This window comes from Procambarus clarkii, chromosome 30, assembly GCF_040958095.1.
Source record: "Procambarus clarkii isolate CNS0578487 chromosome 30, FALCON_Pclarkii_2.0, whole genome shotgun sequence".
Taxonomy (NCBI): Eukaryota; Metazoa; Arthropoda; class Malacostraca; order Decapoda; family Cambaridae; genus Procambarus; species Procambarus clarkii.
Window position 1 is genome coordinate 17,390,065 of NC_091179.1, and position 22,700 is coordinate 17,412,764.

General features: G+C 40.1%; 2 protein-coding genes across 8 annotated transcripts in view; both read left to right on the plus strand.

The window, feature by feature from the left end:
- The window catches only part of Galphaq (G protein alpha q subunit), a 65,991-nt gene extending 51,152 nt beyond the window's left edge, over positions 1 to 14,839 (plus strand). For 3 of the 7 annotated variants that reach the window (XM_069333964.1, XM_069333961.1, XM_069333960.1), the window contains exons 7-9: positions 1,018 to 1,125; positions 3,715 to 3,822; positions 11,703 to 14,839. In XM_069333964.1, the coding sequence (XP_069190065.1) occupies positions 1,018 to 1,125; positions 3,715 to 3,822; positions 11,703 to 11,785 (299 nt within the window). In that variant the 3' untranslated portion in view covers positions 11,786 to 14,839. Of the gene's footprint in view, positions 1 to 1,017; positions 1,126 to 3,714; positions 3,823 to 4,514; positions 4,643 to 11,702 lie in introns of all 7 variants that reach the window. The other 4 variants (XM_045754103.2, XM_045754102.2, XM_069333963.1 and 1 more) reach the window with 3 other exon arrangements.
- A 2,480-nt stretch (positions 14,840 to 17,319) lies between these two features.
- On the plus strand, positions 17,320 to 22,445 carry LOC123765482 (peptidyl-prolyl cis-trans isomerase). The gene is made up of 3 exons (XM_045754096.2): positions 17,320 to 17,556; positions 19,978 to 20,159; positions 22,151 to 22,445. The coding sequence occupies exons 1-3, from the start codon at positions 17,401 to 17,403 to the stop codon at positions 22,398 to 22,400; spliced, it is 588 nt and encodes a 195-aa protein (XP_045610052.1). The 5' UTR covers positions 17,320 to 17,400; the 3' UTR covers positions 22,401 to 22,445.
- Positions 22,446 to 22,700: the final 255 nt, after the last annotated feature.

The window sequence follows — 22,700 nt, forward strand, 5'->3', positions numbered from 1 at the left end:
CTGTTTGGTGACCGGTTACCTTTTATGACCTGTTTGTCATCCTTTTCTTGTTGCCATGATGACTGTTTGAGGATGGGCAAATTGACACTTTATGTAGACAGACTGGATCTGTATGCATGCAATTTTATGATTCCAATGGTGACCCCTTTCTCTTTAATATTCCCCAATTGTGTTCAAGATTGGTACCACTTATGGGTCCATTCATTCTACCATTTATGACCTGCCTTGTCTAATGCAGTCTTGCAGACCCCTTTCATCGCAATTGCCAAGCCTTCGTTTTATTCTTTTAAAAGAGCTTTGCCAGTGGCTTGCTTCCCAGTTTGAGTTGCAGCTTTAAGGCAATTTAGCTGTTGATACTTCAGCTGCAGATCCTAAGCATCTCTGGTTTTTTTTTTACTGTGAAGTTACAAGCTGGTGGGGAAGTGGAGGCAGGATTCTGTTTATCCTGCCTCTCGGAAGTTAGAGGTGGGAATTCAATATATTACAATATGTTGTAATAAAACCATCCTTTTCACTTTGTGAAATATAGTAGCCCAGCAACACCCTTCGTGATTTTCTCATCGTTAAATGATGATAAATTTTTAACGTGATACCATAGTTACAATATGTTAATACAAGTGTCTAATAGGTATGCTTAAAGCCAAGTAAAGATTAAACCAAAAAAAATAAGTAGCCAGTTTTTATAAGTTGTTTTTATTGCATAAATCCCTCAAGATATTTCTTGAGATTCTGTGTGTACTAGTCCTCATAATGGTGGAAATTTGAGAGAAGAAAGTATATAGATACTTTGATGGCTCTTTAGCGAGTACAGTCGCAGGAACATTGTAGAGAACTTACCGTTTTTTAATTTTGTTTAGACTTTTATAGGTACGTAAAAAATGTAAAGAGAATTATTTACATTTGGTTAACTGCTATAAAAGAGTGAATGGCAATTGCTAATGACTATTCTGATTTCTTGTGTTTTAAGTAGGTGCTCTGATTAATAAAACTAATTAATGGGTTTACTATAATCCTCAGGAGAGAAACAGGATCATATTGGGGCACGTGAATTCGTTCTCAAGATGTATCTTGCCCAAAATCCAGATCCAGACCGAATGTGTTATTCTCACTTTACGTGTGCTACAGGTCGGTCAGATCATAAGAATTACAGCTAGCAGGCCATAATAGTATTGCAAATGTTAAATTAATTCTGCTAATACTTTTGATTTGCTTAATTGTAATCTGTACCTTGTGTATTAGTTTCAGATCATTTTGCAGTAGAATGGGAACTATGGGGGCACATAATGTATGTAGGTCAGCGAAAGTTATTTGAATTTTGTACAAATGCCAAATTTGGAACAGTCTTAGTATTTGTTATCTCCTACGCTGGTGGACAATTATAGTTTGTTTATAGCGTGTACCCTAAAGAACATACTAAAGTGACATGTAATAATTGTAGTTATTTTTTATCTAACCAGACAAAGTTGCTGACCATACTTTGTATAGCACATTTTGTAGTGTAATTTCTCATAGTTTAAAATAGAATTTTGTGCGAGGCAGCACATGAACTTTGTTGGGAAAACTAACAGATATAATGGTAGACCTTGCACATGATCGGTATTGCAGTTTGTTAATATGGCAGCCAATGTGGCAAGTACTGTAGGTAGTAGATATCAGTTGCTTATGGAAAGTGCTTCTGTGGAAACAGTATGAATGAATCTTGCAATTATTGTATTTAGTTGTGTATTGTTCATTTGGTGTACCTGTACACCACCCGTTTTTCAGTATACAGTACAGTACTGTACTACTCTTCACGTCAGGCACTATTGAGCGGATAACTTTTATTTTACTTTGACATTATGTAAAGAAGGTAAAACTTGTTCATTGTTCCCACCGTTTCAGTTAATATCTATAACTTGACTCGGTTACATTTATGCAGTTGCGTTCCAGTTCTGTAACATTCTTTCATTTGTATTTTTCGACCATTTCTAATTTGACCTTCAGCTAACTCAATATATATTACAGTACTTTTCCCCACATAACCATCTTTTGTTATTCTTGAATTTAGTGAAAAAATATGCAAAAAATTCTAATATTTGAAATACTGTTTTCTTTAATATATTGTTTCAGTGCTGGATCTTGCCTTCTTTTTTAATTTATTCTATTCTATATATGAGACAAGGTGGAGTTTTGCTGAGCTGTGCAATAATAATTTCTTGAATGTATCATATTTATTGCAAATTATCAGGTAAAGAAGGATACAGTAACTTGGTTGTTAAATTTCATGCTATATCTTGTAGGAAGGCTCTGCAATGTTTCCTTTCCTAACTTTCTTTTTAACCCTAATACAGAAAGAACGTTTATTTTCTGGAGGAGCCAAATGGTGGCTCCCTGAAGCTAGGTTGCTGAGATAGCTTCCACCTTTACTGAGTCAAATTAGTCAAAGAAGTCCTATATTGGTTGTCAGGGACAAGTGTCAGAACCATGCCTCCAATACAGAGGCACAGGGACCAGAAGAGTGTTGCAATTGTCCGGACATTGAAAACGTCCAGAAAGTAAGCGAAATGTAAGCCAAGCTATGCAGACAACTGCAAGGTTCACAGAAAGTGAAGCACTGAAACAGCCAATTAAATTTGCAAACAATTCACTCAAAGACTTCGATTAAATTCCCCCTGGTTGTGGCTGGCCACCAACAAATAGCAGCACCACTGGGAGCTCCTGGCTTCCATGCAAGCATAGCCCCAATCTGGGCTGAAGACCTCAAACTGACACACCTGGTAGAGGGACAGGGAACCTGGGAGCCACCAAGACCCTATCAGAAAGAGGGATTTCATTACATTCAACCCTGGTTTTCTGGAGGGACAAGGAAGACAGACCCCTGAGCACTGTCAGGTACCCCTCTAGTATGTATATAGATGGAAATGTCTGTCTGTCTGAGAATGGAGGCCAGACGAGGGAAAAGAAGAGATGTGGGAGGGTAGGGAGTTGGGAGGGAAGATTTGAGGAGGTTGGGTGGGGAGATCAACAATGTATGGGAACTTGCTGCTGTTATGCCTTTGCCAATACTGTATGGTATAACTTGGTTCTGGGCATGCGGCTTGTGGCAGTTAGTGTATATGGCCTTTTACACTTGGACATTTGGTACGCAGCTGATGTTCTTCTGCCCATTCCTCTTACATATCTAAGCCCAGTCTGTGTTAAATATAATGAAATTCACTTTTCTGTTGGGCCCCCAGGGGCTCCCATTCTTGCCTTGTCCGTTCTTAACCCATGAGTTGGTGGCATGGCTGCAACTTAAGGGTAACTTGGGCTGCCATTTGTTGATGATTAGACATATATCAGAATTAGGGTATTTTTTGGGTTAGTTTTCCCAAATCTTATTGCTCATCTCTTATCCCATTCCCCTCGTCACATAAGTGAGCCACATTCTGATCCTAGCCCGTGGTAGGTTATGAGTAGGTTTTGGAGGGTTTGTGTTACTGAGTACTGTACTGTACAGTACTCAGTGATGATGAGCTCAGGAAGGCATGGGGTGCCCACCAGAAAAGTGCATTTCATTACATTACATTTTTTTTCCAGGGCTTTGACGTAAATCGTATTTAATCTTAATATTGATTTGAACAGGTAATTATGATTTTCAGGCAGACAGTCACCTACATACTACTGTAGTACTTCTGTTGTTGGAAATTTTAAAACATGTGTACAAGTAGCTGTAGCTAGATCATTTCCTTTCAGGCCCACGGAAGGATGCCATTGCAGCCCGAGAGTTCATCCTACGGATGTTTGTAGAATTAAATCCTGACCCTGAGAAGATTATCTATTCTCATTTCACATGCGCGACAGGTAAAGAGCATTAACCATGATGATGGCATGACCCGTGTTCATTGCGCATTTCTTAGCAAATTATCCGGGATTCTATGTTATTTATGTGGAATCTTCTAATTTATTTTAACTCTTGCTTGGAACTCTGAAGGCAGCACTCATCACTGAAAATCTTCACTCTCATTCCTGAATTGTCTTAACAAATTTGGGCTTGAGAAGTTGAGAATGAAGGGTAATTGTTTTGTATTCAACTGTTTAACATGGTTTTGCAAAACAGTTGCTCTGATATATCATTTTTTTTTCATTCGTATTTTCTGTTATTAGTATCAAAGTTTACAAATGCAAGCTAATGTGTTTTTTTTTCTTTGCATGCTGCATCTGGCTTTCATCCTGTGCATGTTGGGTATTCCTGCATGTTTTTGTGCTGTGATCCCTTTGTTGTAATTCGTGGCATCAAATTTATTAATATATTTTGTAAATGTTTCTATAATCATGGCTTTTACATTTCATCTTTTCTTCTCTTAAAAAAAACATTTGTAATTAAACATTCTTTTATTCATAATTCTACTAATGAAAATGAAATATATGGTAAATTTTGAGCATTGATCATCCATTTTTGTCATTCGTACGTTTGCCATATCTTCAAATAACAACTTTGAAATATCCAATAACTGAAAGTGATCCCCTTTAGTTCAACTTTGTACCAAATGCAGACACTGAAAATATTAAATTAGTGTTCTGTGCTGTGAAGGACACTATCATGCAGAATGCTCTCAAGGAGTACAACCTGGCCTAATGTTACTCTACTTTATTGTCCATCTCTTCATTCTTCTCTTTCAAGGTGATTCTTTATTCATTAACATATTTCAAGTTATTTGCTTTGCCTTCTATCAGGATTTGCATGTTTTCTGAGGAAGAGTAAGATCCTATGCCAATTATGTATCACATATGTTAGTACATAAAATGTCATGATTTGAGTGAAGAATATTAGACTAGGATCATAGTTGCTAAATGAAACTAAGACTATAAAGAACACAAATCAGTACGTGCAGCAAGGAGACTGGTGGTGAACGAGAATATTAAAGGTAAGGACGGGAGACTATTAACCGGGGAGAACATTTTTAAGGTCTGATTAATGGAAATGATAAAAAGTGCAAAAGTGCAAATGTGAACGTGAGTCATTTTGCTGGTGTGCAAAAAAAAATGTGGTAAAAAAAGGGGCAAGTATAACTGAAGTATGATCTAGAAATAATTACAGCAGAGAAACTAGTGAGACGGATGTGGAGGCTTTATAAGAATGCATAGGGAAGTGGCACTGTGCTCTTATGAAAGTATTGCTGTGATAGGAAGAGTACGGACAATAACAGAAACAGGGTGGACTCTGCAGTTATATACATCAGGTATTTGCATCAAGACAATTAGTGGAAATGGCATGCAAGATAGTTCGTAAGGTGTATATTGCCTTTATGAACTTTTAGTGTGTTATGAGCATGTATGATGAGTTGATGAGTGATGTATGTGACAGGATATAAAGGAATTCTGCAAGAGCAGCAGTGTGTAAGGGAGCCAGTGGGAGAGAATGGCTGATACAGTGTAAACTCTGGCAAGAGAGAGAAAATGATAGGAAGCAGCGAGGCTCAAGGGCTGCAGTAAGGATTGGTAATGCCATCTCTTCTGTGTGGTTGTGAAATGCTGTTCTGGTATAGGAAATAAGAATAATAATTATAACCCCATGGTTACAGCAGTATAGCCGGACAGTCTGTAGTGTTTGGAGATTAAAATTATGGATGGTGACATCAAGGAAAAGATAAGAAGTGCAAAAATCAGTAACTCAAAGTATTTAGTATGTGCCAAGGTGGTTTGATCATGTTCAATGAATAAATATATGATGATAGTTTTGCAGAGAGTGAATTTGAAGGTGGGAGTACTGTAGATTCAAATCCATGAAGATAAGAGATAGTTATGGTGATTTGAATGTGCATGTACATGGTAACTCAAATCAAATGTTTATTCAGGTAAAGTACATATATACATACAAGGTGAGTTAACAAACATAATGTTGAATTTATAGATAGAGCTAGTACATACAATGCCTAAAGCCACTATTACGCACAGCATTTTGGGCAATTTTGTGTGAACAGTGTACAAAAAGTGGTAGGGAACAAGGATTAGAATAAAGCCATTTTAAGTTATCAAATAGAGATGCTACTGTGGATGATTTACTGGAGTGTGGCTGTGTTGGTTGTCAAATACTGTCAAGTGTGTGGTAAATACTGTAGATGGGCATTATCTATAACATTTTTAAACCATTTTGTATATTGCTCTCATTCCTACTCCAAGCAAGTGAAAGGGAGAATTTGGCTAAGGATGATGATGCATTGAATTATCTCCCAGTCTAATGTGGGAATATATTCCTAGACACCTTGTGATAAAACAATGCATATAAACGTTTGTCAAGGGTCTTGCAAGGAAAATTTTTTGTATTCCAAGACCAAGTCGGTTTTATTGTTTAATAATAATAATACATTACAGCATAAATGATTCAGACACAAAAGGAGTAGAATTTCTCATTTGTTACCCGGCATGAGTTCTGGTTAATTTCTGTAAGATAAACAAACTTTACTAAATTAGAAATTCAATATTTTGCAGCTTAAGTCATTTTTAATGGCAAAATTACTTTTGGAACTCATTATCACCAAATACTTGGGTTGATTCAGTCGCCATGTAAAGTTGATTGATAATATAGTCTAAAATGTTATTTCTTGTAGATTTGGATTGCATAAATTAGGCTTGTGTAAGGCCTTGGATGAACTGTAGGTATATAATTATAAAAAATGCAGTTATATTTTCTGTGTTTGGGAGAATTACTGTATATCAAAATTTATGCGTGCAGTATGTGGTTTTGTTTTTATCAGTAGGTAAGACCATGTAAATGTTGTCATCAATTATAAGATGAGGATGATACAACAGACAGTACAGTAGAGCAATCAATTACTTTAATGATCTTTAGAGTTTCGCATAATATATCTTGACTACCTGTGATACAAGTTTTGGTACATTTTAAAGATTTCATTAGGTAATACTTAATTTATTAACTGTTCAGTATAGACAAACTTTGGTAGTATACTGCTGTTGGGGAAGTATTAATTAAAGTACTGTATACATAGTACAAACTGGGGGTTCACATTTCTGGGAGGATTCAAAGGGTGACTTCCTGCTGACAGGGTGTGGTAACCAACCCAGCTCGACCACTTGGGCTGGACGGTAGAGTGGCGGTCTCACTTTATGCAGGTCGGCATTCAATACCCGACCATCCAAGTGATTGGGCAATATTCCTTTTACCCCGTCCCATCCCAAATCCTTATCCTGACCCTTTCCAAGTGCTATGTAGTCCTCATGGCTTGATGCTTTCTCTTGGTGATGTTTCCCTTCCCTTGTTGCTGCATACTTGGATAGCTCCACCCAATTCAATCTGTGCCCGGCTCTTAAGTCATTGTAAGCTTACCAGGGACCACACGCTTAAGCTTGGCCTCCGCTTCAGAGATGTAAGGAACAGGAGGGTACTAGATCACCCTAGAAAAATAAATAAAGCATAGAAAAACAAGATCGCAAACCAAATAAACCATCACAAAACGGTCAATTCATTAATTATACCTGCTTGCCACCAGGTGGCTGTGTGCCTGGTGGCATTTGTTTATCTTGTTAATCTCTCAACAAAACAACTTCAATCATTTTGACTGGCACGATGCACCGAGATGATGATTATGCTCCTTGTTCCCGTCACAATGCTTTTCAACTCTAGTCTCTCAGATAAGTGTTGGCCATCATGGAAACAGGTTTTGCTGATGTTGCCTCTACCCAGCTTTGGTTGTCTTTCTTGGTGGCCTTAGGTGGCTGTCCCTTAAAGGCAGTATTCCTGATGGTGCCATGCCTTTTAGCAGGTCATGGGTCTTTGACTCTGAGACTGAGGTTTGGGATCACACAGAGCTCACGTATGCATTTTAAGGCATGCTGCTTACACCCTTAACAGCTACCTATGTTTGATACCTGCTTGATGGGGTTCTGGGAGATCTTCTGTCTACCCCAAGCCTAACCCGAAGCCTCTAGACTTTTCGGTAAGCAGCCTGTGCCAGGTGCTTCCTGCTTCATTAATCCTTCAGGATACAAAAAACACTGGCAGTTTTCAGAGGTTCCTGCTCGGCTCTTCCTTCAATTCCACACTCACACTGTGGTGCAGATTTCTAGGATGGTTATTGGTGTTGTTGCATTCTCATGGCTGTCAGTTATTACCTCTGCTATATGCAACCTGTGGGTGGCTTAACCCTTCCACCTTGGGACCTGCAACTTTGTCACCATGGCATGTTTGTTTACTAATGAATCAGCTCCCACAACAGGAGGGTGGGGATGTTTCCATGGTCCTCTTCTCTCATCCTTCATTCCTTCCTCTCCTGTCTCTGTCTTGCCATGCATTGTTTGTATTTGGTTGCTTTAGCATCTTTTGTGCCAGACTGGCATTTTTTGGGGGGGAAGGGGGAATACTTTCAGGCAGTGGCCATTCAGCAAGTGTTCTGGATGGAGTCACAGTTGGCGATATTGTGTCAGCATTTTGTCACTCAACTTCACATTGCTTCGGATGCTTTTTTCCTGTCTGCTCTGACTCCTCTTGAACCTTCTTGCTCCTGGTGGCCATTTTTCTTCACTTACAGCTTTCTCTTCCTTTTCTGGCTATAAACATGCCAGCTGTGTTTTTGGAAGGCTCCTTTGGTGATTGGTGGTTCAGCCTGGATGTATCTTGTCTAGTTGTCTGTTCATCATTATCTCTGCACTCCTGGTGATGCACCAGGAACCACTGTTGTGGACTTGGTGTCCCTAATTTCCTTATTTCGTGGGCTGCTTTTCTTCAGTTGTCCATAGCATTGTTTGGTTTTGCCAGCCTGCAGTCTACCTTATGGTCCATGCTGTTCATCAGTTTACAGCACTTTTTGCATTGTTTTGTAACAAATCGTTGGCATATTTTCAATCTGGAGATTTTTGGTGGTCTGTCTGAGTGCTAGCAGCCATGCTGGGCTTGTATGTCTTTAGGGCATGTTCACCATCGCTGTTTCCCCCTTCTAGGGGTTCCCGTTTACGGTTCTTGTCTGCCCCTTTGTATCCATTTTTTAATATTCTCAGAGACAGATATAAGGAGCAACCTCAGGAGCCCTCCCACAAAACCAGTGTTGAATGTAAAGAAATGTCTAGTGGCTCCTTGGACACTTCTTCCTGCCTTCCCTTCCCTTTTCAAGAGCTGGGATTTTCATCTTGCTGAATAAATAATGATGGTTGTCTTATTGAGGGATCAACAAGCAAGGCACATGGCCACCTGGCAGTGCACAGTTGTAATCAATGAGTAATCTGCTTCATGAGAAGGTGGTTCATTCTGTTTGTTGACACGTTTTCTATGCTTTGTTTACCTTGTCGATTTTCTCTTGGCTCGCCAACTTTTCCTGTGGCATTTTCTTGGTTACGGTGATGTTATATCCTATGCTCTTTTCACCCCTGTAGAAGGGATTAGGTTTTGGCCTCTGGTTCCCAGTAGGCTTACAATGACTTGCAAGGGACTGGCACAGATCAAACTGGGTGGAACTGTCCAGGTAGGTAGCAACAAGGAGTCACTAAGCAGAGTTGGTGCATTACAGTATATTCAATGTATTTTGGTAGGGTTTTTCTATCACAAATAAAAATTGATTACTGGGTATTGGCTAGTATGCATTCAGTATTAAAATCAGCTACAGTACTATTATATGAATGTTACATTTTTGTGCATGCAAAATTAGCACATTATTCTTTACATATCTTTAAAAATGCTTTTATTTTAGTTTTATAACTTAGTTTATACAAATTTATTTACGCCTGGTATTAATTGTAACTGTCTGAACCTGTTATTGCATACATATACTGTATATATACTCTGTATATATGCATGTAATTATCCAAGTTTAGTTACAGGATACAGCTTAGTTACTATGCTCATAGTATCCCATCATCCCAACCCTCTTTAGCATGTAACTCTTTTTGACACTACAGATGGTTTTGGCCTCCACCACCACCACCACCACCACCTTCTCACTTGTTGCAACCGTCTACATTTTATTTAAGAAAGTGATTTTTCTGATATTTCTTCGGCAGCTTTGTTTAGTTAGTTTAAATCTAAGACCACTTGTTCTCGAAGTTCCAGGTCTCGGGCATTCTGCCCTATCAATTTTATGGATTCTCGTTACTATATGGTACATAATGATCATATTGCCTCTTTTTCTTCTATCTTCTAGTTTGGCATATTTCATGCCTCTAACCTCTTTGTCTTTCAATTCTCAGGAACCATTTAGTTGTATGTATTTGCACCTTTTCCATTTTGTTGATGTGCTTAAGATATCGACACCATATAACAACTGCATATTCCAGTTATAATCTCAGAAAGGTTGTGAATAACTTCTTTATTACAGTACTGTACTTTGCCATCCATATATTTAAAAGCAGTTCTGAATTTGGAAAGTGTCACACAGGTTTCTCTTGCAATGTTCTTTATTTTCCTCAGGTGTCAGTTTTCTATTCAGAACCACCCATAGATCTCTCTCTTTATCAGAGTTCTTTAAAGCTTTTTCACATAATTTTGAATGTTGTATGTGGCCTATTTTATCATATTCCACGTTCCATAACATGGCATTTATTCACATTAAATTCCATCAGCCAAATGCTGCACTATGCATCTATTTTGTCTGGGCCATCTTGAAAGGCATAACAATTGTTTAAGTTTTTATTCTTTTCTAATAGTTTAACATCATCAGCAAACATAATGCTGCATTCCTCCTGGTAGATCATTTCTATGATGAACAGTGCTAGTGGAAGAACAAACCTTGTTGTACACCACTAGTAACAATGTTACAGTTTGGTACATTACCCCGAGGTTACTGCGGGTAATGTATCGACATGTTCCTGTTTTCAAAACCTCTTGTAGGGAGTCTGTCAAAAGCAATTTTTTTTGTTCTTCAGATAACACAAGTCAACCCAACCCCAACTATCTCTCTTACTGTAAAATCTCTGTGGGCTTATGATAAAAAAAAATGAATTTTTTTTAAAGCTGTAACAGGATTTGTTACAGCGTTCTTGTTCGAATGCCATGCTGTCAGTTATCGTATCATTTATCTCCAGGTATTTTACCCATTTGGTTTTATTTATTTTTTCTAGTGTTTTGACTGCCACTCTTGTTTAATGCCTGTTTCTTGTTGCTCATTTCAGTTTTTATTTCCAAACATACCTTTATCATTATTTTTCTCTTACAATTTGTGTGCATACGTTACTTTTTTTTTCCTCTTTGCACTTTTCCAATCTTTTGTTAAGCCTTTCTATCCGAGCTGTCAGTGTAGTTTCTCTTAAATTAATATATTCAGGAACCTAAATGTATAGTCATTTGGATATTGCACACCACCTATGTGAGGCCAGTACTACAGACTGCAGCCTTATCATATGTATGCAAGCGGGAGAGATCCACCCATCCTTTAAATACATTTAGGTAATCGCACATATACACACACAAATATACCAAATCTTTGTTAACACCAGATCACCAGATACAATAGTCATGAGGCAGCAGGGTTCAAGAGCGATGTATTATGTTTTTCTGTATGTGCAGTTATGTAAGCACAAATGCTGATACATATGTGTACACACGCATGTTAACATGTTTCTCACACACGTTATATGATGTACATTATATGACAGTGTGTTGGGAAGATGGGACACCACAAGTGTAGCTCTCATCCACTCAGGTAATTACATACATACATACATCCATCCATCCATCCATGCATGCATGCATGCACAAACAATTTAAATTGTTTCACATTTTGCTTTCTCTCCTACAGACACTGAGAACATAAGGTTCGTCTTCGCTGCTGTCAAAGATACGATCCTGCAGCTAAATCTAAAGGAATACAACTTGGTGTAACGTTGAGCTATGCCCAGCTGGCTGAGAGTGTACACAAAGTGAAGTGACAGCATATTCCCTTCTTCAGTAAGGGGCTCCTTCTCCAGTAAGGGGCTGTTGGCTGAGGTTATCACTTCATCACCCTTACATGGACATTATAACCAATTCTGTAAACAAGGCAATCATATTTGCATCTACAAACCCATATTCAGTGCCCCAAGAAATAAAGGCTCTGTGCTTTTATTTGTCCCTTTATTTTTTTTTTATTCCCTTTCCAAAGATTGTGTGAGCCTTGACATTACTTCCAAGCCAAGCTATCCTTTTTGGGACAGCTTTAGCTATTTGCAAATAGCCTAATTAGGTGATGTTCTGATGCCAAAGGGCCTTGAAACTTTCAGATATGTAGTTCCAATTTATGTAATGTACGCCTTTTCCATTCTTGAGTTGCGTACAGTGTCTGTTAACCCAGTCTTACACACCCGGAAGGGGCAGATGAATTAGTCCAATGCCGTGACTAGTTCCCTATGACTGTTACAGTTCTGCCAAAATGGCTGTCCCTACCCTCGTCCCGTGCTCATTACCAACGCTGCCGACGAGCCTAGTGCTCACTGGTCGTAAAGGTGCTCCTTAAGCCCCAATTCACGTGTGTGGATGTGTTGCAAAGCCACACTCAGCCGATGTTACACATACGTAACTAGGAGCTGATATTGATGTGTTTGCTGATGAACATCATAAGCTGGCACGCTCCACACCTAACGAAGTACTGCTCCAGCCTATTTTTCTTGCCTTTGCGGGAAAGTTTGCTTGCCTTGCAGGTGATTGTTAGGATGTTTTGTGTTGGTGGCTTTTGTATATTACACATATATAAACATTATGTGGTCTAACGTTCATCTTTAGTGTGTGATATTCTGTAGTTGATCATGAGAGGAGATATTCATAATGTATAGGCCTGCAAAGTTTCCTGGAGGTTTAAGAAGAAAGGAGTGTTTGCTACCAAAACTTTATGCACCTCCTATGTTTTATGCATTTGGACCCAAAGAATGTAAAGCACTGAAACCAACTGTGATGCCGCAGCCAAATGCAGCAAGTCCTATGGCGTCCAAAGTGTGAAAAATGCATGAGCAAGACTGAATATCAATAGAACAACAGAAGAAACAATTGCAAAGTAGATTATCTGCAGTGACATAGGAAATAAATACTACAGTGCATTTCAACCACTGATCTGTTAATAAAATCTGGATAATTCAGATTTCTCAGTATGAATTGCTGCTGTACGTTTGAAACTGTGTCAATCCCTTGGATGGGCATAAGTGCTTGTGATACGTTGGTGGTAGCAAATACGTTTTTACATGTCTCTTAAGGTAGCCTGTTTTTCGTATCTGGTGAAAGGCCAAATCAGGCACTGACAATACCCACCAAGTGACACACAAGTTAATAGGTGAGGTGCTACAGGCTATAGGCTCTGAAGTATCTACTCTTGCCTCGAAAAGTGCAATTCAAAGTTAGCCGAGACTTAAGACTCTTGTGGCTTATGCGAAAGTGAGCCTAGACCGGTATTTTTGAGTATCACTAGCCATTTACTGATAATCATGCTTGTATGTGACGTGTGTTCAATGCAACCTGGGCACAAGGGTGTGCCTGCAAACGTGTCCAATACTGTCCTCAATGATGGTATGTTGATTACTGATAATGAGTGATGGTGGTGATTGTTGAATGATGGTGATTGTAGACGGAAGCACTAGTCAGTATGGGTGTGGGTGAACCCAGTTGCCCACTGCTCATGTTACTTGTATATATGTGTCTGTAATAATAACTATTAGGTGTATGGGTGTGGAGAAGGCTGGTAAAACCTCCATGGGTTTCCAGTGGAGAGAAGGTAGTGAGTGGGCACATGCAAAGAGTAAACGAACAGACCATGGACAATGACGTTCCAAAAGCTTGGCGCACCCTAGCAAAAGGGCTGTGTGCAAATTCTAGTCTCTTGTGCCATCAGGTGTTTCTTACTAGACAAGCCCATTCTGTTTTGGGCTGGTCTGAACCTGGCCATTGCGGCAGATTAACACGGATCAGCTGGTCAGGGAGAGAAAACCCATAGATGACAGCTGAGCAGAGCAGGCAGAGTGATTCATAATGAAACTTTGCCTGTAGCGTAGACTTAGCTCAATTCCCAGCCATGTAAGGTACGATAAGACGTACGCATGGCACGTGTGCTTCTGCTTGCAGGTTCTGCCATGTTTGTTGGGCTGCTTGTATAATTAGTAGAGACTAGCATAATTACACACAGCCCTTGAAAAGAGCCTTTACCTTCCAATCGTTTGTACACTTGTTGTTATATTCTATTAACTTCAGGTTGCATTTTGTCTATTGTTTGTAGTATGTACAGAACCAGTAAGGTATTATTTTTATTCATTATCATTACTTTTATGGACTTGAAAGAATGTGTTGACAAGTAATTATCAATGATGTGTATTCAAAAAGACTTGTACTAAGGTTTAAAGAAATTGAGAACCCCGTATGTACCAAAGTATAACTTGACTTTATTTTTGAAGTGGCCGATCTGTTGCACGCGGCAGCAGCGGGCGGGGGAGGAAACCACAGTGCCACCCTACCTGCCACTTTGCCCTGTTTATAGCTTTTAGTCATGCCTCCCGCCTTGCCCGCCCTGGGTCGTCCCCTGGCCCTGGGGGGGCATGGCGGTTTAGGCCCCAGGGCAGCAGTGGCATGGGGGGGCCAAGGCCCCAGTCTCCCCCCTGAAGGACCCCGGCCCCTCCTTGGCCTGTTGTTACAGACGGGGTGTTACCACTTCTGGCCAACAAATGGCTATAGCTGGCAGCATCTCGCCTTGCCTCCTTCCTGCTCCCTAACCATCACTCAGCGGTGACTGGTTGGACGTAGGCGTGTGGGCAGCAGATGGAATAACCTTAAGGTCAACAAAACCACTGCTGCCTACACCACCGCCCGTCTTCCGCGTTGCTTCACCCACACCAACTCGGCTCGCTCTACTATCTATTAAGCTTCAAATTGAAAGAATGAGGAGGGATTTGTGTTTTAAGAATAAATATTTATTGAAACAAAGAGTAGTTCTTTTTCCTTTAAATTAATCTATTTGTATTGTTGTTAAAATGTTAATTCTTTTAATACTTTATTTTAAAGGAGTGTGATTTTTCCACTTGTTGTATACCATCATTTTGAAGCAAAATAAAGCATGTCATAATATTAACTTGAACAAGTGTCTTGTATATCTTTTTGGTATTGTGTTCCCAATTGAAATTTGTGTACAACCTGCAAATTTCAGTCATTAAATGTTTTGTTTATTAACAACTTGCACATGCCGAAGAGACCATTGGCATCTAAGTGCAACATGACTGACTGAAATTACCTTCCCATACCAGAAATTTCTTTGTGGTTGATAGAATGATCTGTACTGCAAGCTGGCTACAACTAGCTACGAATTTAATATAATTAAAGACAACTTTAATGGTAAACAAATACATTCTAGGTGCAAAGCCAAGCATGGATAATGTGGATGGCAGACACTTGCCTGTTCTTGTCAACATGTAAACACTTTAATTCATAATAAATTCATCCAGTTTTATGATAAATGAGTAAAAACTGACTAGTATGAGATTTTGACTGGTCTGAAACACATTTGAATAAGAGACAAACAAGCATCAGATGGCAGCAACTAGCATTGTCATGTTTAAAATAATATAAAGCAATATTATTTGTTATAAATTATTGCCTGTACTATCATATTAAAGTATGTATTCAGGTTTATGGCCTAGGGCTTTGGGTCTGCTGTTAGGAAGTAGACGTACTCCCAACCCCTTCGAGGGTTTTGCCTTGTGGTGATGGAGCGCCTCTCGACACTGTGGACACTGGGGGTTGCCCCCAATCTCTTGCCACATTTTCAGACATTACACGTGCAAAGAAACCAAGTAGGGGTTCCTGTTCGAGTCATCGGACCTCCCACCAGCTGGGTCATCTCATGAGGGACTGCTCTTGCAGGTAGGTCTAGGTGTCTACATGTATTTTGTGTCTTAACATGATTTTACACATGGCCGTTCATGTTTAGCCAATTTGCTCTCATTTTATTAACAAGGTTAGTGTTGTTGATTTGTGGAACCAAATACTGTATCATACAACATAATAGAAGTAGGATCCCTTGATTGTTTCAAGCGTAGGTTAGACATATACAGTATACTGTATGATGAGATTAGGGTGGATATATAAATAGGAGCTGCCTCCTATGGCCTAATAGACCTTCTGCAGTTACCTTTATTCTTATGTTTTCTTATGTCTAGGTTCGAACAGGCACCAAACAGCTCTCTGCTTATAAAGACAAACTATTTATCATGGGCCATGAGTGGAACATGAACAAAGGGGAAAGGGGGGGGGGGTGAAAATTTAGTACTCAAATGAACCACAGAGGCATTAGGAAGAATTTTTCCAGTGTCAGAGTGGTTAAGAAATGGAATGCACTAGGAAGTGATATGGTGGAGGCAGACTCATAAGAATGAAGGTAATTGCAGAACGCCTATTGGCCCATACGAGGCAGCTCCTTTTTATATCCAATCTCGTTCATATATATATATATATATATATATATATATGTCTAACCTACGCTTGAAACAATCGAGGGCTCCTACTTCTATCATGTTACGCGGTAATTGGTTCCACGTTCCTACGATGTTCCTACGACATATCACGGTCTGATTCATTTGGAACTCTTGTAAAATGAATTGTGAAGGGGGACCTTCAACAAGCCGCAGGCTTCCTGTCCTCTATAATGATAATGATAATGTTCATTTGGGGAAAGGTACATACACACAAAATGGGCTACAATGAGAATGTTAGATTTCTAGAGAGCAAGTATATTATACTATGCCTAAAGTCACTAATACGCACAACGTTTCGGGCATGAAACTTAGCATGGGAAACATCCATCAACACCCCACACCAGTTATATAACACCCACTACAACCCGAGGTACAGTCACAGCCCCGCTCCTGTGCCAGGTAAGTCCAATACGGGCTCACCATAGCCCGTGCTACTTGCAACTTTTTGTTCCCAGGAGCTGAATGCTTGAGCTACCTCATCCCTTTGTGTGTATTTTACCTCAATAAACATTTCAATTTCAGTTTAAATTTCAATTTCAGTAGCTGAATCTTAAACAACAACAACCCAAGGTACTCGCCTAGTTGTGCTTGCGTGGGGTTGAGCTTCGGCTCTTTGGGCCCTCCTCTCAACTGCCAATCAGCTGATCAACTGTAGCAGCTAACTCCTGGGGTACCTATTTACTGCTAGGTGAACAGGGTCATCAGGGTGACAGAAACGCTGCCTATTTGTTTCCGTCTCCGCCGGGGATCGAACCCGGACCCTTAAGAATTTTTTTAATTTATTATTTGTTCTACCACAGACGTGGCCACACATTTACAATGCTAACCAGCATATATATACATTTTCTTCTGTCCTCCATGGACAGGGTTAGAGATCGGTCAAACATATAGTTCAGGGATTTATTGAACAATCAACCCTTAGGATTATAAAGGCCGAACGCTGTCCACTGAGCCGCCAGGCCCCTCATACGAGCCGGCGTGTGGAGGAGCTCGCGTCTGCCGTCTCTCACCTTCACCATGTTTTCCTCGTCAGTTGCTCGCCTTTTAGGCACAGGCTTCGCATTTTCTGCTGCAGCAGCTGCAGGAATATCTGCCAGGTGTCAGTCGACGTTGCCTAAAGTGTATTTTGACGTGGAGGCCAACGGTGAACCTTTGGGCCGTATAGTGATGGAGGTGAGATATAACAAGTTAGCCTATAGTCAAACCTCTCGGTGCCTATATATAATGTTGCCCAGCTCACGTGTACTATATCAATTAGCCGTATACTAAACGAGCGTCTTTATTTAGTATTTTGTGGTTAAGTTAGGCGAGTATGGGAGTGGCAGGGGCAGACTGGGGGTGGTCACGACGCTTCGTACACCAGGTGGACCCTACCCATAAATGTCTACATTTCGTACAAAATATGTACCTTTTTTATTTTATTTATATCAAATCAAAATGTTTATTCAGGTAAAAGTACATATATAGAAGATGAGTTACAAACATAATGTTGGATTTATAGATAGAGCTAGTACATACAATACCTAAAGCCACTAATACACACAGCGTTTCGGGCAAAATCATATATATGAGTTCTTATATTCTTGTGAAGCCACTAGCACGCATAGTGTTTCATGCAGGTCCTTAAACCCAATTTTTTTTCCCAGGAATACGACCGCCAAATTGTTTAATAGCCAGGTACCCATTTTACTGTTTGGTAAACAGAGGCTACAGTAACATATGTGGGGTCGATAGATCTCCACCGATCTACAAATACAAAGTTTTTAAGAGTTGCTTTCCCATCACTTGGTATCCCATATTTGTCTTTCTTCAAGGCAGCAATATTAGGTGGTATGGCATGTGTTTTCAGCAATTTCTAACCCTTCATCAGGTGTCTTCACTATCTTTAGCTGTTATGGTATTTGTCATGTTGAAGACTGAAGGCTGCCGCCTCTTCTCTGTTGGCTTGGCAGAACCTATCCTTCCGCGACTTTCTTATAATATCTGCATTGCTTGCCAGCCATTACCAGAGCTCGGCTGTTTCTGGCAGTATGCCTGGAGTTTCCAGGTCATTTTGACCTGGGGTCAGGTTAGCTGTATGGCTTTGTTCAGCAGGTGCCACTTCTCCGGCACCTGCTGAACTTGGTTCTTTTTATGTTAAAATGATATTAGCCATCGAGGCTGTGTACTGGTTGGGTTGTAGCTTTAGTACCGTGCTAGTCGTCTCGTGCCACAGTTTTGGCCCACTAATATGGTTTTTGAGTGAGGTAGTCTGTTAGTGTCCTCACTGCTAGGTAAGGTTCAAGTACAGTAGTTGTTTCTCTATTCACCCAGCACTGGGTTTCTGCCACTTTTGATCTAGTCTTGTACCTTTCTGGCTACTTAATCCCCCCCCCCCCCTCCCGAGTGTTGAGGCTGGGAATTTAGTCACTGTCTTCAGATGGTTAGTTTTCCTTGGTCAGCTGGCAGTCTGTCCTTGCTTTTTTGTTGTGCATCAAATTTTAAGAAAACATTTATTTTTATTTGCATTCTAGGTTTTTTCCATGCTTTTCCATACTCAGTGCTTTTGGTACTTTACCTGGGTGCTTGTCTCTGGGTTGCTTCTCGGCCTTGCTGCTTGCTCCATTTTGGTGTTGCTGTGCTGCTCTGTCCTGTTGCTTTTCTGCTGTTCGTAGCCTGGTGGATAGCGCGCAGGACTCGTAATTCTGTGGCGCGGGTTCGATTCCCGCACGAGGCAGAAACAAATGGGCAAAGTTTCTTTCACCCTGAATGCCCCTGTTACCTAGCAGTAAATAGGTACCTGGGTGTTAGTCAGCTGTCACGGGCTGCTTCCTGGGGGTGGAGGCCTGGTCGAGGACCGGGCCGTGGGGACACTAAAGCCCTGAAATCATCTCAAGATAACCTCAAGATAAGATAACCACCCCCATCTGTCCTTTCCAACTCTGAATGGGTGACCTTCCATTCTGAGGTGCTGTTGAGTAAGTTCAGGAAGCTGCAGAGCTGTAGTAATTAAACAGTGAATGTAGTGTAATGGCCTTTTCTATTGGACTCCCAGTAGTTTACCATCCCCACCATTAATTTCTTCACTGCCGTGTTTTGGGGAGTTCGGCAAGAGTGATTCCAGATGGAGGGGAGGGGCGGGGGGATTATGGTTGAGACCCCTGGTGATCTGATCTGCCTCCTGGTGGTGATCAGGAGCATCTTGGGATAGACCAGACCACACACTAGAAGGTGAAGGGACGATGACGTTTCGGTCCATCCTGGACCATTCTCAAGTCTTCACCTTCTAGTGTGTGGTCTGGTCAACATACTTTAGCCACGTTATTGTGACTCGTCGCCTGCATCTTGGGGTACTTTTGACCCCACAGCCATGACTGTTTGCTTTGTGTGGTGCCTAACTTCCATCAAGCAGTTGCTTGTTTTGTCTTGCCCATGGTTTTGGGGCAATCTTTGATTCACAAACTTTCCAGGTTTCCGATAAGTGACAGATGAACTTCAGAAGCTTGGTGTGGTTAGCCAAGGTCATGATGGTACCAGTGCTTAAGCGGAGCCACTGGGTACCAACCAGAAAAGAACGTTATTAAATTTAACACTTTTTTTTCTTTCCTTTTCCAGCTTCGTTCAGATGTTGTACCTAAAACTGCAGAAAATTTTCGCCAGCTATGTACTGAAGAACAGGGTTTTGGATTTAAGGGCTCTGCATTTCATCGAATTATCCCCAACTTTATGTGCCAGGGTGGTGACTTTACCAAAGGCAATGGTACAGGTGGCAAATCTATTTATGGCTCCAAATTTGGGTAAGTAGACTGCTCTCATATTATATTAATTTTCTCATTAATGCAGGTACAGTATATAGGGAAGTGGTGAAGCACATGGTCAGTTTAAAAGATGGCTGGAGAAATTATCTGATACAGTAATACAAGTGATGAGGATGATGTAACAATGTTTAATTCAACAAAATGTATATTAAAACTGTTCTCGAGGAGAGGTTAGAGGCATTAAATATGCAAAAACTAGAAGATAGATGAAAAAGAGGCAATATGATCACTACATACAAAATAGTAACAGAAATCGATAAAATTGATAGGGGAAAAATTCCTGAGGCCCGGAACTTCAAGAACAAGAGGTCATAGCTTTAAACTACCGAAACAAAGCTGCCGGAGAAATATAAGAAAATTCACTTTTGTAAACAGAGTGGTAGACGGTTGGAACAAGTTAGGTGAGAAGGCAGTGAGGGCCAAAACCATCAGTAATTTCAAAGCATTATATAACAAAGAGTGCTGAGTAGGCAGGACACCACACGCATAGCTCTCATCCTGTAATTACACACATGAGATGACCTGGACAAAATAAGTGAATAGAGCAACACATGGCAGATGGAATTCAAAGAGTATCTTGTGTGATATCAAATAAAAATACAGATATTATGGAGTTCCTTACTGCAAATGATAGTCGAGCCTCGGTTGAAAGGAAAATAAAAAGTGCTACAAATATGAAATTGGACGAAGTTGTGTATAAACAGTTTACCTAGGAGAACATCCTAGGTATCACAACTGGTGGCAACGACATTAAGACTGCCAAAGCAGCAGCAGAAGCCAACACAACAGCAGCCAGCAACACAATTGCAAACAATTAACAGCATTGGTTGTGAGAGGAGTGTACGGCTAGGTTAATTGGTCAATTTAAAGCTCAAAAGAGACAGTGCTTATTATGCAATTAAAGTTGCAGCAATTTCAGTATATAGTACAAATGTTTATAGTTCACTTGACCCTCCTCGTGGTCGTTATCAGCCTCATCAAGTTGTGAAGATAACTTTTGATAGCAGGACCCTTCTGCCTTCTATAATTCTTGCTGGTACCAGATACTCCATTGAGGAATACATTCCCTCTCATAGACTTTGCAATAAGTGCTGGATATTTGGGCATGGTGCCCTCAAATGCACAAGTGGCAGTGTCTATGCCCCATGGTTGGAGACTCGGGTCATTCTAAATAGAGTGCTCTTCTTCCCAGGCTCTCTGCCTCAATTGCGGTGATGCCCACCCTTACCTTCTCCCACGTGTGTATACACTACAAATTTGAGGAAGCCATCCTCAATTTAAAGCACTGCGATCAAATTCAAGATTCAACATTGGCTGTTTCCTATATCCAGTAGATTTAAGATATTGGAGTTTTGCTGGGTTTCCCTACCACCACTTCCCTAACCGGTGGTGGGAAACGGCTCTGGCGAGATTACGTATTGGCCATACATGTGTAATTCACAGGCACTTAATGAAGTGCCGCTCTGCTCCTCGTATAAACTGCATTCTTCCTCTTACAGTCATGCATATCCTCGTTGAATGTCCTGACTTCCAGGACGTATGTGTCTCTTGTTTCCCGACCGTCCCTCGCGGTCACTTGTCCCTCAATAGAATTCTTGGTGAATCGGATACTTTTGATATCGTTCGCCTTATGCATTTTTGTTCTCGTGTTGGCATCCTTAGTGATATTTAGCGCCCTATGATTATCCTGCACATTTGATGGTGCTACATAGCCTTCCCAGCTTTGTGCCTTCTTTTGATAATTACTTACTTTAATCTAAAACTGTAGGCTTTGAGGGTTTCCAGAAATGTTGCCTCCTGTTACTGTAACCATATTTTATAAGTAAAATATAGTAATACAATACTCTTAATCTGCAATCTCCAGAAGACTGATAACAACACATTCCTTTCACTAACATAGTCTTAATATTTTCACTTTCATGACTTTTATATATATATAAAAAGTGTAATATGGGCCATTTGTATTTCAGAGATGAAAACTTTCAGCTGAAGCACACAGAGCCAGGCATCTTGTCTATGGCCAATGCTGGGCCAAACACAAATGGATCACAGTTCTTCTTGACTACTGTAGCTTGCCCTTGGTTAGATGGTGCACATGTTGTATTTGGAAAAGTTGTAGAGGGAATGGATGTTGTGAAAACAGTAGAAGGATTTGGATCTCGTTCTGGAAAACCTTCCAAGATGGTGACAATTGCAGATTGTAATGAGTTGAAAGAGTAAAGTTCCTAATATATTTAAATTGTACAATATTTGGGCAAAACAAAATACAGTTTTAATATCCTTCATTGTAATACAAAAAATATACTGTATATTTTTAAAAATTTTGACAAGATGGGAAGAAAATCATTTATCATTAAAGCAAACCTATGCTCATTTAGCATAGGTTACTCGTGGAACCTACTGGCCTATGTGAGAGGAGGGGGGTATACAAATCCTCTAAATAGGTGTTCTTTAGCAGCACAACATTACTGTATAGTTTAATACACATTCGTTAGATACAATTTAGCCATTTTATTAGAA